Raw genomic sequence first — 19577 nt, 5'->3', positions numbered from 1 at the left:
AAAACGGTCTTCAAAACAAAATTGAATTTTACAATTCAATAAATTTAAATAAATACTTTGTAATTGCGAAATACAATTATATTTTAGGAGATCTAACATGATTTATATATTTATGCAAGTTTAGGATATTGTATATTAGGCCATAGTAATAACAACGTAACCGAAAATTTTATTGTTAATAAAACAAATATTTCAAATTATAACAAAATTTTAATTCCCGTTAACCATAATCAAAACCATTGGATCTTGTGTGAAATAGACTTTATACATTATCAGTTTAATATATACGATTCATCTAGACTTGTAAACAAAACTCAAGGTGTCCGTTATAGAAATTTGTTTTCCTCTTACTTTTTAGACGGAGTTCATTTGTTTAAAGTAGATACTTTGAAATGTAATATGCAAAATTTGAATGTTAATGTGCTAAGTCCCATTATTCAGAAAGACCAGCACAATTGTGGTGTTTGCGTAATTTATGTCAGCCAATGTATTATTGATAATAAATTAATCAACGATAAAATAAACTTGGATAAATTCAGAATAGATTTACAACGGGCAATTCTACAGGATTCATTGCCCATGCAACATCGCTGTTTAGTTTACGGTTGCGATATTATGTTCTCCCCTACATCTTCCAAGTCATTTCAATGTGTAACATGTGACAGGTTTATACACGACAACTGTGCGGATAACACATATTATGTAGCAGCTAAAAGCCAGTGCTTTTTATGTAAAGGTAGTAGTATAGGTACTACAAAATATAAAAACTAAAAACCTCTTGTTTTTCGCTTGTTTTTAAAAATACCTCCATCACGATTTTTTTATATATTATGCTTTATTATATTTACTTTGAGAATTTAACAAGAAACTGAAAAAAAAAAGTTGACTAACGTACCATCCATACAGGATTTTTGAATTTGAGACGTATTACCGAATAGCCCGCAATACATCTAAGTTTCAGAATTTTTTTCTCTTGTTTTGGAAAATACCTCCATCACGTTTTTTTTATATGTTATGCTTTATTAAATTTACTTTGAGAATTTAACAAAAACTGAGAAAAAAAGTTGACTAACGTACCATCCATAAAGGATTTTTGAATTCGAGACGTATTAACGAATACCGCGCAATACATCTAAGTTTCAGAATTTTTTTCGCTTGTTTTGGAAAATACCTCCATCACGATTTTTTTATATGTTATGCTTAATTATATTTACTTTGAGAATTTAACAAAAAACTGAGAAAAAAAGTTGACTAACGATCCATCCATAAAGGATTTTTGAATTTGAGACGTATTACCGAATAGCCCGCAATACATCTAAGTTTCAGAATTTTTTTCTCTTGTTTTGGAAAATACCTCCATCACGTTTTTTTTATATGTTATGCTTTATTATATTTACTTTGAGAATTTAACAAAAACTGAGAAAAAAAGTTGACTAACGTACCATCCATAAAGGATTTTTAAATTTGAGACGCATTAACGAATACCGCGCAATACATCTAAGTTTCAGAATTTTTTTCGCTTGTTTTGGAAAATACCTCCATCACGATTTTTTTATGTTATGCTTTATTATATTTACTTTGAGAATTTAACAAAAAACTGAGAAAAAAAGTTGACTAACGATCCATCCATACAGGATTTTTGAATTTGAGACGTATTAACGAATACCGCGCAATACATCTAAGTTTCAGAATTTTTTTCGCTTGTTTTGGAAAATACCTCCATCACGATTTTTTTATGTTATGCTTTATTATATTTACTTTGAGAATTTAAAAAAAACTGAGAAAAAAAGTTGACTAACGATCCATCCATAAAGGATTTTTGAATTTGAGACGTATTACCGAATAGCCCGCAATACATCTAAGTTTCAGAATTTTTTTCTCTTGTTTTGGAAAATACCTCCATCACGTTTTTTTATATGTTATGCTTTATTATATTTACTTTGAGAATTTAACAAAAAACTGAGAAAAAAAGTTGACTAACGATCCAGCCATACAGGATTTTTGAATTTGAGACGTATTAACGAATACCGCGCAATACATCTAAGTTTCAGAATTTTTTTCGCTTGTTTTGGAAAATACGTCCGTCACGATTTTTTTATATGTTATGCTTAATTATATTTACTTTGAGAATTTAACAAAAAACTGAGAAGAAAAATCCATCCATAAAAGATTTTTGAATTTGAGACGTATTACCGAATAGCCCGCAATACATCTAAGTTTCAGAATTTTTTTCTCTTGTTTTGGAAAATACCTCCATCACGTTTTTTTTATATGTTATGCTTTATTATATTTACTTTAAGAATTTAACAAAAAACTGAGAAAAAAAGTTGACTAACGTACCATACATAAAGGATTTTTGAATTTGAGACGTATTAACGAATAGCGCACAGTACATCTAAGTTTCAGAATTTTTTTCGCTTGTTTTGAAAAATACCTCCATCACGTTTTTTTTATATGTTATGCTTTATTATATTTACTTTGAGAATTTAACAAAAAACTGAGAAAAAAAGTTGACTAACGATCCATCCATAAAGGATTTTTGAATTTGAGACGTATTAACGAATAGCCCGCAATACATCTAAGTTTCAGAATTTTTTCTCTTGTTTTGGAAAATACCTCCATCACGTTCTTTTTATATGTTATGCTTTATTATATTTACTTTGAGAATTTAACAAAAAACTGAGAAAAAAGTTGACTAACGATCCATCCATAAAGGATTTTTGAATTTGAGACGTATTAATGAATACCGCGCAATACATCTAAGTTTCAGAATTTTTTTCGCTTGTTTTGGAAAATGCCTCCATCACGATTTTTTTATATATTATGCTTAATTATATTTACTTCGAGAATTTAACAAAAAACTGAGAAAAAAAGTTGACTAACGATCCATCCATAAAGGATTTTTGAATTTGAGACGTATTAACGAATAGCGCGCAATACATCTAAGTTTCAGAATTTTTTTCGCTTGTTTTGGAAAATACCTCCATCACGATTTTTTTATATGTTATGCTATGGGTACATAATTCGCAAATATTTTACGTGTATCCCTACTTTTTCTATCTTTACACGGCAAATTACGTGTAGTAAAATTCACACTGGTGTGGATATGTAAACATTACTAGAATGTCATTCTACTTGAAAATGTCATAATTAATTTAAAGAGATGGCTTTTGAATGTTCTTGGATAACTGTTATTTTTATAATTGCAAATTATTAATTCAATTAATAAATGTGATAATTTTTTCACTAACTATGTTTTCAGTGATTGTAATAATTTATTTGTACAACAAAAACTAATAATCAATCGAGAAAAGAGGAAAAGTGTTAAAGTGATTTTTTAATAATATGTTGTTATTTTGGAACGCTTACAATTTTGAACATCTCTAACAACAAAATACTTGGATCACAGGATATATCTGATGTATTCTCTGCTTGGATCTTCCACAAATAATACACAATAAATAACTTTTTATTAAGTTCACGTCTTAAATCAATTATTTATCAAATACACTAATTTAATCAATTTCTCAAAATATTCCCGATGCAATGTCAAATATTTAAAATTGTCACTGATTGTCAGTGTCTGACTGACAATATATGCTGACAATATTATATTCGGTTGAGTGCGTTGTAAGACAAAGACAGATTTGGAAAATATTACCACGGCATTGTGTTCATTTTTTTCAAATCCTGAAAAAACCAATAAATATTTTTGAAAAATTTAAACGCAGAATGAAAGACTAAATTATTACCGAGGGCCGAAAGTCCCTTAGAATAAATAAAAAGTTTATTTTGAATGAGATATTTGAAATTAAAAATCACACTAAATTTTCTCTTAGTTTTTTCACCCCTGTAACTTATTAAAATAAACATTATAGAAGTTCTCAGGGACTTTCGGCCCTCGCTAATAACGTAGTCTTTCATTCTGCGTTTAAATTTTTCAAAAATACTTATTAGTTTTCTCAGGATTTCAAAAAAAAATGAATCCCCATTTGAATAGCATTGCAGCCGAAAATACGTACCGATCCTCTTAATTATATTTACTTTGAGAATTTAACAAAAAACTGAGAAAAAAAGTTGACTAACGATCCATCCATAAAAAATTTTTGAATTTGAGACGTATTAACGAATAGCGCGCAATACATCTAAGTATCAGAATTTTTTTCGCTTGTTTTGGAAAATACCTCAATCACGTTTTTTTTATATGTTATGCTGTATTATATTTACTTTGAGAATTTAACAAAAAACTGAGAAAAAAAGTTGACTAACGTACCATCCCTAAAGGATTTTTGAATTTGAGACGTATTAACGAATACCGCGCAATACATCTAAGTTTCAGAATTTTTTTCGCTTGTTTTGGAAAATACCTCCATCACGATTTTTTTATATGTTATGCTTAATTATATTTACTTTGAAAATTTAACAAAAAACTGAGAAAAAAAGTTGACTAACGTACCATCCATAAAGGATTTTTGATTTTGAGTGGCATTATCTTCTCACCGTCAATACATCGCCCGTTTAAATTTTTTTTCCAAACATATATAACATATATAACATTTTTATTGTCAATATTATCTGTTATATTCATTTTTGATAAATGTATACCAAATTTTTGTAAAAATATGAAAAAAAAATTGATGGATGAAATTTATGGCTAAGGTAACACTGGTAAATACATACATTGTATTATATTGAGATAACTGCGGCAACTGAGCTCTCTCAATGGCAATATGGTTGTTAGCATTAAGGGGCATTAACGTCAAAATTGACAACTCACTTCGACTGGCACAAATAAACGTCAAAATATGACAACGTAGTTGCTAAATATTTTTGGCCTAAGAGAATGGAAAAACTGTTTAGTTTTGAAATTAGTTTAAAAAAAAAGTAAAATTATTAACTCATTAATCATAAAATTTGTTTTTCATTTATTTATGGACAGCCTTGCTTCAAAACTCACTCATTCTATCGTACTCGAACAGAAGCTTCAACTAACACAGGTTAGCACAGTTGCCACAATTCCCTCAATGTATATTCCCCATGTCCAGCTGAACGATTTACGTACTGTATATATTTTTGCTGTTCAGAGACAATACATAGATAAGATATAGTCCCAATATTTAGTTGTCAAAACAAAATAAACATTGTTTATTGTTAATTAGTTCTGTTGCAGTAATTATATTTTGTTTTGTGATGTTAATTGAAACTATATTATTGATAATCAACTAATTACATACTATTATCAACCATCTGTAGCATGCATTTATTTTAGGTTGTCTCATTATAAAGTTGTTAGGGATCTTGATGATAAATTACAAACTTACCTTGGACTCTCTTTTGTAATTCGGCAACTAATCTGTGATCTATTTCACATGCAGTCACTCTTTTTACTTGCTCCAATAGTTTAACCGTCATGTTACCAGTACCTGGACCAACTTCAAGAACTACATCAGTGGGTCTTAGACCAGATTTTTCCAACATTGATGTTATTACCATGGGATTTTTTAAAATATGTTGACCAAAATCTTTGTTGAATAGAATACCTTGCTTGACAACTCCATTTTGTGACTTTTTCTTTTTGTCTACTTTAACTTTAGGCATTTTAATTTGGTTTGTTTATTTTCTTTTAAATACCTTTACAAGCACATGTGTTTAGTTATAAAATGTCTTCTTCTTCTTCTTCCTTTTTTTTGGGTTTCGATTTTTTTTAATCATTTACCCAGTACATGTTATTGGTTATGCGCGTCTTGCTCAAGGCAATGCACAACCAGGTGTCCTGTCAACTTCAGATCTATTTTTTTTTTGGTCCTATGTGTTCCTTGTCCTTCTTCTTGTTTTTCTGTAGATAGAGGGGGAAAAGTGTTACAACATTTAAGGTTAACTTAAGACTTTTCTCGTTTGGGGGTAGCTTCCAAACATTTTCACATAGGTTTAGGGCTGGCTACCTTCGGTTAGGATTAAGGATTTTAAGGATACAAATATAATTTTTGACATTTTAGGAGATTCCCTGTATTTTCTGAAGTATTTATTTATTGTTATTGTTATTATTATTATTTTTTGAAAATTCTATAGATCTACTTGAAAAAATTTGATAAATTTATTGATTATCTTAATAACTTTATTCGAGGGTTTATATAAAATGCTCTGTAAAGATATTGGACTGTCTATTCCAGCTTTTATTAGTTCTAGATACAAATCCATATCTTTATGTTTATTTATGGGGCACTCAAAGATGATGTGTACCAATGTTCCCATAGTACCGCATTCGCATATCGGTGTTTCCGTTTTGCCTATTTTGTGGAGATAACAAGGAGTTTTGCAATGTCCACTTCGTAAACGATTAAGGTTAGTAATATTGTTCCTACCCAAATATCCACATTTGTTATACCAAGGTTTTATAGGGAAACTATCCTGCAGTCCACAATAGTCCGGATATTTACCTTTAATTTGGGAATACCAGTTATTGTAAAATTGAGTCAAGATGTTCTTTTTTGTAACACAAAAGATATCTGTGCTGATGTTTTTTACATCATATGGTACTCTTAATTCTCTCCCAATATTGGCCAAGCTATCTGCCACCTCGTTGCCTTTAATCCCCTGATGTCCCGGTACCCATTCTAATCCTATTGAAAATCCCATATTATTTGCATCTACCAGTAGTTTTTTGGTCATTATAGTTACATAATCCATTTGGTCCCATTTGTGACTAGATATTTTGGATAAGGCACTTTTTGAATCTACAAAGATCACTGCTTTCATGATTTCCTTTTCAATACATACCGACATGGCTTTGTATACCGCTATTATTTCAGTTGTGCAGATTTGTGTGTAGTTATGGAGTCGTGACGAATATTTATAATTGATGCTTGGGATGTAAATTCCAAATCCCGATTGATTTGTTTGTGGGTCTATTGATCCATCTGTATATACGTGGGTATGATTATTATATATTCCACCATATTTAGCTATGAACCTTTCGTTCGATTCAATTTCATATTTTTCAAATTCTAGACTTTTAATTGTAATGGGGTATAGAAGAGTTTTTCTTTCTACCTCATATATAGGATTGATTTTATATCTAATTATGTTTTTTGTTTTTTTGAGTATATTTGTATATGCTAGTGAGTAATCTGGTATGACCTTGTTCCTCCAGAATCTATTGTTTGCATTTATTGCTTCGTTTAGCTTATTTAGACTCTTTACTATGATATTGTTTTTTTCCGGCATTTGTTTGAGTATATATTTATGTGCTAGTATCTCCCTTCTAACTTGTAACGTTGTTACTGAACATTCTGCTTGCAATATTAAGATGGGTGTAGAACGTAGACAACCCGTTACGATTCTCAAGGCAACATTCTGTACTTGTTCCAACCTCATCATCAAACTTTTACTGCAGGGGTTTAAAAGATTGGCTGCGTAATCTAAATGAGATCTAACTATTCCTTTGTATAAACTCAAAAGAATGTTCGGGTCAGCTCCCCATTTTGTACCACAAATTGCTCTCATGACATTTATTCCTTTGTTTGCTTTAGTTATCATGTCGTTAATTTGAATTGTCATATTCAAATTGCACTGTAAATGAAATCCCAGATACTTTATTTCATTTTTCCATGGAATTTCCATATTTTGATATATCAAATGTGGGAAGTTATAAGCCTGACTTCTTTTTCTAAATATTATTGCTTTTGATTTGTGTGCTGAAATTTTAAAGTTGTGTTTCTCAAACCACTCCTGTAAATTTATTATATGGGTATTTAAGGAATTAATTAGCTTGTATATATCAGATCCTTGCACCAGAATTACAAAATCATCTGCATACTGAAAACACTCCATCTCATGGTTTATTAAATCATGTAGGGATCTAGTATAGAGATTGAATAATATTGGACTGAGTGGAGACCCTTGAGGCAATCCAGTGGATGCTTGCATTGGGCCTAATATATTATTTGATTTGTCTTTAACGTAGATATTTCTGTTGAGCAAAAATTGCAAGATCAAGTTTGCATAAGTTATTGGGATGTCATACTTTAATAAGTATTTATATAGCAAATATATATTGACTGTATCATATGCCCTACTGATATCCAAAAAAATTCCAATTGTATTTAAATTTTTACTAAATCCAGTTCTAATATAATTAATTGTTAAAGCTAAGTTATCGTTGCACCCTTTGTTTCTTCTGAAACCTAACTGCTTAGGGCTTAGTATCGATTTTTTTTCCGTTATTTGTTCTATTCTTAATTTAATTATATTTTGCAAAATTTTGCCTACACATGACTCTAGAGCTATGTTTCTATAATTATCCTCACATAAAGGGTCTCTATTGGGTTTTAAAAAGGGAATGACAAGGGTGTTTTTCCATTCTTGTGGAAAACCTGTGTTTCTTTTAACTATTTGATTAAATATTTTTGACAATGCATCTAGCGCCACTAGGGGAAGTCTGTTTATCATGCTATATGTTACAAGATCTAAGCCAGTAGCCTTATCCTTTTTATTTATGACACTTATTATTTCTTGCCTTGAAATGTCCTCCACATCCTCGTTAGTTAGGGTAACCGTGAACTCAGGATCTGTTATGTCAATTGCCAAATTATTTAATATGTTCTGAGCTATGTTTTTGTTGGGAAGTTTAGCAGGGATTACAGCATTTTGATATGTGGAGAATAGCTTAACTGTTCGCCATATTTCAGATAGAGGAGTGTCCCTTGTCAATCCATTGCAAAAGCTTTTGAAGCTATTTCTTTTTTTTGTTTTAAATATTTTTTTACTGTATGCAAATATTTTTTTGATTTCAATATAATTTTCATTGCTTGCTTCTTCCTTATATTTTTTAATTTTTTCTTTTCTTGTTTTTATTAAATTAGAGCATTCCTTATCCCACCAGGGAGGGCTTTTCTTTTTTCTTATAGATTTTTCTGTTTTCGAGAGAGGTATTTCCTCATCACTCACCATTTCCATAATTTGTGTAAATGAATTATAGTCTTCACACCCATTCTTCATCAAGTCTTCTATTTTTGAAGCATAATTCTCCCAATTGACATTCTTTGTATTTCTTTTATGACTTTTTTGTGTTACTATATTTTCATTTACAATTGCGATTTTGCAAGAAGTTGGAAAATGATCACTGCCTCCAGAATCCTCTAACACATCCCATTGGCATATATTTGCAATTTCCGAGGAAATTAGTGTTAGGTCTACCGCTGAGGCATTCTGTCCAGGTAGGGTAATCCGCGTGGGTCTCCCATCATTGCAGCAAACTAGATCCAAATCCTCTAAGGATTCAGCAATTATTCTTCCATTAACATTAACAGACACTTGACTTCCCCAAAGTGCATTATGTGCATTCATATCCCCCATTAAAATTTTATTTCCCCTGATTTTATTTATGCGTCCAACCCAACTATTTAAATTTATTTTTGCCCTAGGATGGATATAAATGTTAATAACTGTAATGTCCCAATCTATTATTTTTGTTGCTAAAATTTGAATTTTACTAACATTATTATTATACCTATATACTATTTTGTGATCCAGACTATTATGAACCACAGTAGCTAGGCCACCATAACCATCCCCTCGATCCAACCTATGTATTTCATATCCTCTTAGATAGAAGTGATGATTATTTTTTAGCCAAGTTTCATTTAATAGAATTAATTTGGGTCTATGTTCGCTTATGAAATATTTCAGACTGTTATAGTTACTGCTTAAACTTTTTATGTTCCATTGGATAATAAGTGGATTCTTGATATCCATCTAAATCTAGCAACTTTTGGTTCGATGAGCTTTCATGTATAAATAGCTGGTTCAAGTAATTGATTATATGTTCCTTATGTTTCCAATCTAGTTTTTTTAATATCGCATTCAGTGTTTTTTCTGTGTCCCTCTCTAGTTGCTCTGTACGGGAACATCCAGGAGTCTCATTGTTTACTGCACGAGCTCTCTCTTCGCTTCTCCCATTTGGAGATAATAAATATTGATTGTGTACTTCTTTATTGTATGTCTTATTTGTTTCATTAGCCTTTCTTTTATTTTTGTTTGAGTTATTCTCAATTTTTCTACTAAACAGGTGTTCAGGGTTACTCTTTACATTTTCTATCCATCGCATATTGATGGGAATTGTCTCTAAATTATTTGTTTGAGTTTTATGTAATGTTGGGAATTCCTCCTGGCTCATTCTGAATATATTATTCTCTTGCGATTTTCTAGTAGAAACATAAGGAAATCTCTCGCATGCCTCGTAGTATGAAAGATTGTCCAGAGACATGACAGCCTTAATATTCCGCTGTCTCACATACTCTGGACACTCCTCATAGGTACTTATATGAAAGCTGCTATTACAATGTAAACATTTCATCGAACAATCCCCTTCATGTATTTTTTCCGCGCAGTTTTTGCATTTTTCTCCCCCTCTACAAAGATTTTTTGTGTGTCCAAAAAGAAAACACCGATAACATTGAACCACTGGTATCATGTATGGTTTTACCCTAAAAGGGATCCCATATATATTCACTTCCTTCGGGATTACTTTTCCCGAAAAGGTAAATGCGACCGTTTCTGTATCAATATATTTCTCTGTGTCATATTTAGACTTCCGTTTAAATCGTCTTATTTCTAGTACTTTAATGTTGACCGAAGCCAATCCCGAAAATTTGATTAGATCTGCATCCGATATACTAGTATCTACATTATTAACGACTCCCCTACATGTTACGTTATTTGCCGGAATAAACAATTCATATCCATCATTTCTGACCACGTCATTTAAAACAAATTTATTAGCATCCTCCCATTTCTTGAAAGCAACGCTAATTCGGTTTTTTCCTTTTTTGCTAAGTTTAAGTACATTCTCGATTTTTTTGTCATTTATGTATTTTGCTAATTTCAAAAAACTATAATTACCGACGTTATCGCCTTTTGACTCCATAAATACCTCAAAGGGACCGGTATCAGTGTACTGATAATAGAAATGTTTTTTTCCTTTTTTTATTTCATTGTTATTATTAGTGATTGAATTAGCATTGCTATCAAGTAATGGTGTATTATTTAAACTACTATTATTTTCAATGTTTTCTATATTATCTAACATCTCCTCATCACCGGGGGGGTTAGCCCCCCCCGTAGAGTCCCCCATAATTAACCCTGTAATGCAAAGCTGTCTCTTTTTTACCTAACTAGATAATGTATAATTTATTTTATTCAAAGAAAGTACAGGAAATTTAGGAATTCAACAGATAGGAAATTTGTTAGTTACCTCTATTATGTAGTTCCTATTTTGTTTTTGCCGCCTGCGTTTTTTTTGAATTATCACTTCCACACTGAACTGTCACACAACCGAACGTTACGAAAGCTCATACAGAAGTCCGTTATAAAATGTCAAATATCTTTGTAACTTGACACTGACAACTGACAGTGACACTCAGTGACATTAGTACATCTTTACGTCTTCTTTTTATTGGCCTGCGTAGGAGTGCATTCTTCAGTGCAGTTTATTCACTATCTTAAGTCCACTTTACATCAACAATAAATTGAACAATAAATTGACAAAGTTATTCAAGGCCAAATTTGACGTGTAAAAGCACACTTTGACATCTAAGTTTGTTCGTTATAAACTTCACGTGAAGAAAAATAAAATTGTTCTATTTTTTCATTTATTTGGCGTGAATTCAGTGTCACCAACCTGTGTCCATTTGGCGGGAAGTGGAAGTAGAGCTTTTTGTTTATTATTATTTGTTGAGGTCAAAGAATACATATCTCTCACAAGAACCGACACGGACGGCGATTCTTTTGTTGTTAGCATGTACTTAATTTTAGCAAAGAATACATATCTCTCACAAGAACCGACACGGACGGCGATTCTTTTGTTGTTAGCATGTACTTAATTTTAGTATCGAGTTGGCAAGTGTACACGCGAGTACACTGAGAAAAGTCTCGCACATTTCTGGCGTGTATCAATAAAATTTTAGTTGCACTGAGAGAAAAGTTGCATGCAGGGCCGGCTTTTGTTGACATTCATAATATGGTGGAATTATTTTTGATTTACAAAAGGTTGCAAATACAACACAAAGTAATGGTGAGAATTATATTGATTAAAACCATGGATAAAATACCTTTTTTTATCCTGATTTTAGCATTGAAAGACCAATAATAAAATATATTATAGTGGCGTGACATTCACTAATTATTCTTTTTGGCTTATATTGATACGATACAAAATATAATTTGTTGTTTTCACCAATTTTGAAAAAGTATGAACAAGTTGGTGAGAATTTGAACGACTTGGTGTGACCTAATAGGCTGTCTGTCCGTCCGACCGCGAATATAACTCCTTCAGTCACTATACCAGGTAGAATGACAAATTAGGTGTCAAATGAAAGCTTATAATCCATGGATGGTACTCAAGGTGAGACATTTGACCTAGACTGTCCGTCCGTCCGACCGGAAATGTAATTCCTCCGTCACTATACCAGGTAGAATCACAAATGAGGTGTCGAATGAAAGCTCATAATACATGGATGGTACTAAAGGTGGGAAATTTGACCTAGGACTTCCGGTTTTAGAAATGCGACCGGAAGTACTCTTTTAAAGTCACCGCAATAGCACAAGTGATATATTATTCGACGTGCATTCGCAAGACGAGAACAAATATATACTTCTGGTTTCATGACTGTCCGTCCGACCGCGAATACAACTCCTCAGTTACTAATACAGATAGAATGACAAATGAGGTGTCGAATGAAAGCTTATAACCCATGGATGGTATTAAAGATGAGAAATTTGACATCGGACTTCGGTTTTAGAGTTACAACCGTAGGTACTGCTTTAAAGTCACTCAAAATATGATATGAATGTAAAACAAGATGACAAAATTAGTAAAATCGTAGATCAATCGACGCAAAGTTACACGAAGAGTTCCAATATCGACTTCCAGTTCTACTTTCGATTACTTTGGGTGAAAACCTAGGACCAATTACTTGTTTGTCGAGGTATTTCCTAATTCATTATATTCGTTATTTCGTAAAATAATCGAAAAATAACAGCCGTTGTAACCGTCACGGAATCCAATTCTTTTTGGATGACAAATGTTCGTGATCAACAACAAGAAACTGTATGTTAAAACGCTGTGTCTAGGTACACGCTAACGTGTACGCAAATAAAAAAGTTAGGTACACGCGAATTAAACTTCATCAAGCCAGTGACGTCATTATTTAGCGTGCGCAGTGACTTTATATTTTGGTACACGCTATTTTGATATGTTTAGGCCCGGTACTTTATATCTCGATTAACAGCCGGTTAGGTAACTGGGGTTTAATCGGGACCTCTTTAGGGTCTCTTGCGTTGTAATAAAGGCAATTACAAGTATTATTAAATATAATTATAAATAAGGATAATAATAATTATAATTGCATTTATTACAACGCAAGAGACCCTAAAGAGGTCCCGGTTAACTAACCGGCTGTTAATCGAGACATAAAATACCGGGCCTTAGTGTTTGTTGTTTATTTGATAGAAAATATTTTTATTAAGGGAAGGGGAAGGGAAGCAAAACTATTCAGATGTTTCAAACTTAATTGTAATAAAACAACTGTTTATAAAAGTATATATATTCAGGTTAGCAAAATAAATATTAGTTAACATGACATTATATACAAAATACTGCTAAAATAATTTTTATACGTAAGTTAATTATACCAGTTTTTATTGGTGTTTATTTTTGCTGTGGTGTTTATTTTTATTTATACAGGGAGTTGAACTTGTTATGATTTTCATAGAAAATTGGTTATAACTTTGTAAATACCCTGTATAACATAATAAACCTTTATATTTTTGTTATATGGAAGTTAAGAAGATTTAGAACATAAAATAAAATATAGGATGTTCCATTTCCATTTAAAAAACATAAGTTTGGTCTGCCACTATATTATCGATGAACGCGCTGTAACATTCTGACTAATTTTAGTAATTTTTTAATATGAAGCTCAAAGTTTGCTAAAATTTTTGTTACTAACTTTTATTGCTATCTATTACTATAGCGGATCTACTGAGCTTTATCACACAAATCAATCGCCCCGTATAGTTTATCTTATTATTTCTGCTACCCTTAATTACGAATTTTTGTCTCTTATCTTTTTCATACTGTTTTAGAATGCTGTTAAACTTATAAAAGAACTAAATAATTGTCCACACTTCATACTTAATTAAAAAAAAACACTAAACAAGTAAAAATTAGGAAACTCTTTACAAATCAATATTAAACTGTAAACATAACGCGATTAGACAAATTCTAACCAAATTCTGACACTCGCGATACTTACATATTACAGATACTTAATACCACAGCATACACGCGGCTCAAATTAGCGTGTACCAAAAAACCCAGTCATAGTACACGCTAAATAATGACGTCACTGACTTGATGAGGTTTAAGCGTGTACCTAACTTTTTTATTTGCGTACACGTTAGCGTGTACCTAGACACAGTGATGTTAAAATCGAATGTCAATATTTTCAATTTTTATTGTCTTGGAAACCAGCCAAAACATTCCGTACATTCCAGCCAAAACCAGCCAGTACATTCTTTAAAGTCGAATATCGGGGTAAATAAATAAAAAACCAATAAGTATTGTATTATTTTATTTCTATAAATATAAAGATGTAATAACTGAAAAAATATATATAGTATACAATAAAAACTAATAAGCAATCGAGAAAAGAGAAAAAGTGATTTTTTTATTTAATATATATATGGAAACGTTTTGATCATTATGGTCAGAAGCTTATATTCCATATGAAAGCAGTCTTTAGCTTTTTTGTTGGAACGCAAGTATAATCAAGAGAATGTAAACCTATTATGAAGAGTGTATTGTCAATTATCAAGCATTAACTTGAATGTTGAAACAATTTCAAGTGATATTGGATCAAACTTTTTGAATTAGCTAAATTATATAATGTTACTCCTGAAAATCCTGAATTTCAAGTAGTCAGTCATAAATTGTTTTATATATTTGACCTAAGTTATTGTTTTATACAAACTACAGAAACAATTTAATGAAACATAGTTTATTAAATTTAATTTAGGTTTGCTGATAAAAGTACTTTATGGAAGTTTTTGTGAGTATTGGATTCTCAACTTTTTAAACACAGCACGTTGCTTGTGGAATGAACACATATAAAATATGACTTTGTGCTCTTCCTGCAGATGCATTTGGTACAGTAGAGGTCAAAGAAAGGTTAGAGAATTTGTCTGATATTTTAGATTCAAATTCTTTGTGAAATCCCAATAAATACAAAATTAATTTTTTATACGAGAGTTTATAGTTCATGAAAAAGCTTAAAATAATTAATTCACATAATCAAGATATCTCAAAAAGAATTAAATTGTATAAATGTTGGAAAATAACAATTAATAGTTGTAGGCTATATAAGAAAATATATATAGAAAATAAGTCTATACAACATATTATGAGCTACAAACTGATACAAAAACAAAATACTAACGCCAAGCCAAGCCAAACAAACAACTGTGACAACAAACGCCGATCCTGTACAAGACAAATGTCACCAAAATTATTTGCTATTCATACAAATTGAGAAATGGCCGATCTGGCACATGCGCATAAAAATTTAGTTCATAGATAATCCGTTTGTGTCGGTTCTTGGGAGATATGTATTCTTTGATTTTAGTATCGAGTTGGCAAGTGTACACGCGAGTACACTGAGAAAAGTCTCGCACATTTCTGGCGTGTATCAATAAAATTTTAGTTGCACTGAGAGAAAGGTTGCATGCAGGGCCGGCTTTTGTTGACATTCTTAATATGGTGGAATTATTTTTGATTTACAAAAGGTTGCAAATACAACACAAAGTAATGGTGAGAATTATATTGATTAAAACCATGGATAAAATACCTTTTTTATCCTGATTTTAGCATTGAAAGACCAATAATAAAATATATTATAGTAGCGTGACATTCACTGATTATTCTTTTTGGCTTATATTGATACAACGATACAAAATATAATTTGTTGTTTTCACCAATTTTGAAAAAGTGTGAACAAGTTGGTGAGAATTTGAACGACTTGGTGTGACCTAATAGGCTGTCTGTCCTTCCGACCGCGAATATAACTCCTTCAGTCACTATACCAGGTAGAATGACAAATGAGGTATCAAATGAAAGCTTATAATCCATGGATAGTACTCAAGGTGAGACATTTGACCTAGACTGTCTGTCCGTCCGACCGGAAATGAAACTCCGCCCTCACTATACCAGGTAGAATCACAAATGAGGTGTCGAATGAAAGCTCATAATACATGGATGGTACTAAAGGTGGGAAATTTGACCTAGGACTTCCGGTTTTAGAAATGCGACCGGAAGTACTCTTTTAAAGTCACCGCAATAGCACAAGTGATATATTATTCGACGCGCATTCGCAAGACGAGAACAAATATATACTTCTGGTTTCATGACTGTCTGTTCGTCCGACCGCGAATACAATTCCTCAGTTACTAATACAGATAGAATGACAAATGAGGTGTCGAATGAAAGCTTATAACCCATGGATGGTACTAAAGATGAGAAATTTGACATCGGACTTCGGTTTTAGAGTTACAACCGTAGGTACTGCTTTAAAGTCACTCAAAATATGATATGAATGTAAAACAAGATGACAAAATTAGTAAAATCGTAGATCAATCGACGCAAAGTTACACGAAGAGTTCCAATATCGACTTCCAGTTCTACTTTCGATTACTTTGGGTGAAAACCTAGGACCAATTACTTGTTTGTCGAGGTATTTCCTAATTCATTATATTCGTTATTTCGTAAACTAATCGAAAAATAACAGCCGTTGTAACCGTCACGGAATCCAATTCTTTTTGGATGACAAATGTTCGTGATCAACAACAAGAAACTGTATGTTAAAATCGAATGTCAATATTTTCAATTTTTATTGTCTTGGAAACCAGCCAAAACATTCCGTACATTCCAGCCAAAACCAGCCAGTACATTCTTTAAAGTCGAATATCGGGGTAAATAAATAAAAAACCAATAAGTATTGTACTATTTTATTTCTATAAATATAAAGATGTAATAACTGAAAAAATATATATAGTATACAATAAAAACTAATAAGCAATCGAGAAAAGAGAAAAAGTAATTTTTTAATTAATATATTAATTAATATATATATATATATATGGAAACGTTTTGATCATTATGGTCAGAAGCTTATATTCCATATGAAAGCAGCCTTTAGCTTTTTTTGTTGGAACGCAAGTATAATCAAGAGAATGTAAACCTATTATGAAGAGTGTATTGTCAATTATCAAGCATTAACTTGAATGTTGAAACAATTTCAAGTGATATTGGATCAAACTTTTTGAATAGGGCTTTTTATTCACAGTCATTTGTTTCGAGCTTCTGTCATGTGTCACATAATATTAATATATCTACGTCATACGTTATTGGTAATAACAATGATAGAAACCAAGGACGTATGGCGTAGATATATTAATATCATGTGACACATGACAGAAGCTCGAAACAAATGACAATCGATGAAAAGCCCTATTAGCTAAATTATATAATGTTACTCCTAAAAATCCTGAATTTCAAGTAGTCAGTCATAAATTGTTTTATATATTTGACCTAAGTTATTGTTTTATACAAACTACAGAAACAATTTAATGAAACATAGTTTATTAAATTTAATTTAGGTTTGCTGATAAAAGTACTTTATGGAAGTTTTTGTGAGTATTGAATTCTCAACTTTTTAAACACAGCACGTGGCTTGTGGAATGAACACATATAAAATATGACTTTGTGCTCTTCCTGCAGATGCATTTGGTACAGTAGAGGTCAAAGAAAGGTTAGAGAATTTGTATATTTTAGATTCAAATTCTTTGTGAAATCCCAATAAATACAAAATTAATTTTTTATACGATAGTTTATAGTTCATGAAAAAACTTAAAATAATTAATTCACATAATCAAGATATCTCAAAAAGAATTAAATTGTATAAATGTTGGAAAATAACAATTAATAGTTGTAGGCTATATAAGAAAATATATATATATATATATATATATATATATATATATATATATATATATATATATAGAAAATAAGTATATACAAAATATTATGAGCTACAAACTGATACAAAAACAAAATACTAACGCCAAGCCAAGCCAAACAAACAACTGTGACAACAAACGCCGATCCTGTACAAGACAAATGTCTTCTTCTTCTTCTCTTTTTTTATGGCTTCGCTACGAGGCGATTCGCCAGCACTATTTGTTGGCGACCGTGATGTAATCTGGTTCTAAACCATATCAGGGCCGCTGACATTTGCGTGAGATGGTATCATTTTTTCCTGACTTTTAAAAATTTGAGGTTAAGGTGTTATATACAAATAGGAAACACAAACACAGATTGTAAACAAATGGTAATAGGAACGCCACAGAGGAGAAACTGAAAGGCAAAAATATTAAACATATTAAAATAAAGTTGAGCATCATGAATTACAAATTAATTTTATTATAGTCGAGAAACTGTAAGATTGCACTGACCGACCTTTCGTTAGGGGATATTAAGATTGTATCTATTGAGATTGGTGTTTTGAATTTCATTGAAATAAAGATTGTGTATAAATCCATGTTGGGAATAACATTAATGGGGCATTCAAAGAAAATATGGTTTAAATCCTCCACTACTCCGCATTCACATGCTGGACTGTCTATTATTTTGATTTTAAAAAGGTGTTGTTTAGTTAAGCAATGACCTGTTCTCATTCTTATTATTGTGGTGATATGTCTTCTGTTTTTAAATGTTAGGGTTGAGAACCATGCCTTAAAGGAAAAAGAGGTTTGCATTCTCATATACTGGTAGTTTTTCCTCCGCAGCATGGCTTCCCAATTGATTTTAAATTTAGTAATAATTTTTTCCTTTATGGAGTTTAGAATATCTTGGGAGTCTAATAACATAGCCAACGGAATATTTAAGCCTGTCCCTATTTTGGCTAGTAAATCAGCTTCTACATTACCAGGAATGTCAGAATGTCCTGGAATCCATGAGATTAAAATGTCAAAACCTTTCTTATATGCTGATACGATGAGATTTTTTGTTTTGAGGGATATTGAGTCATCAGTGGCTGATATTTTAGGGTTTTTAATTTTAGATATAGCATTTAGAGAATCTGAGAAGATAATAGCCTTCTTGATGTCTTTAGATATTATGATTTTAATTGCTTGGTAAATTGCCACATTTTCGGCTTTTGTTATAGATATCTCACCAGGAAGCCTAGAAGAAAACTTGAAGTTAATGTTGGGAATGTTGACTCCAAAACCTATTCTCCCATTACTTTTGGAGGCATCAGTATATACAAAGGAGAAATCCCTATTGTACTTTTGGGTGAATATTGAAAATTTTTGTTTGATTGATGATTCATTTTTCTTAAGATTACAGTTTAACGTTTGTATTGGATTGATTAATGTGTTAAAGTCCAAGTCATAACAAGGAAAGTTTGGATGTTTGTGTATTTTGTTTTGATAAGGGAAAAAATGTTCAAGGGCCATTACAAGAA

General features: G+C 31.3%; 1 protein-coding gene across 1 annotated transcript in view; it reads right to left on the bottom strand.

Moving 5' to 3' along the window:
• LOC114332013 (probable dimethyladenosine transferase) overlaps window positions 1-5816 on the bottom strand; it is a 56676-nt gene extending 50860 nt beyond the window's left edge. Inside the window, exon 1 of the mRNA XM_028281711.2 lies at window positions 5322-5816. Within this exon, the coding sequence (XP_028137512.1) occupies window positions 5322-5598 (277 nt within the window). The 5' untranslated portion in view covers window positions 5599-5816. The remainder of the gene's footprint in view (window positions 1-5321) is intronic.
• Window positions 5817-19577: the final 13761 nt, after the last annotated feature.

Source organism: Diabrotica virgifera, chromosome 1 (genome assembly GCF_917563875.1).
Source record: "Diabrotica virgifera virgifera chromosome 1, PGI_DIABVI_V3a".
Classification (NCBI taxonomy): domain Eukaryota; kingdom Metazoa; phylum Arthropoda; class Insecta; order Coleoptera; family Chrysomelidae; genus Diabrotica; species Diabrotica virgifera.
The sequence above is the reverse complement of the archived record's forward strand: the minus strand, read 5'-3'. Positions and strand labels throughout refer to the sequence as shown.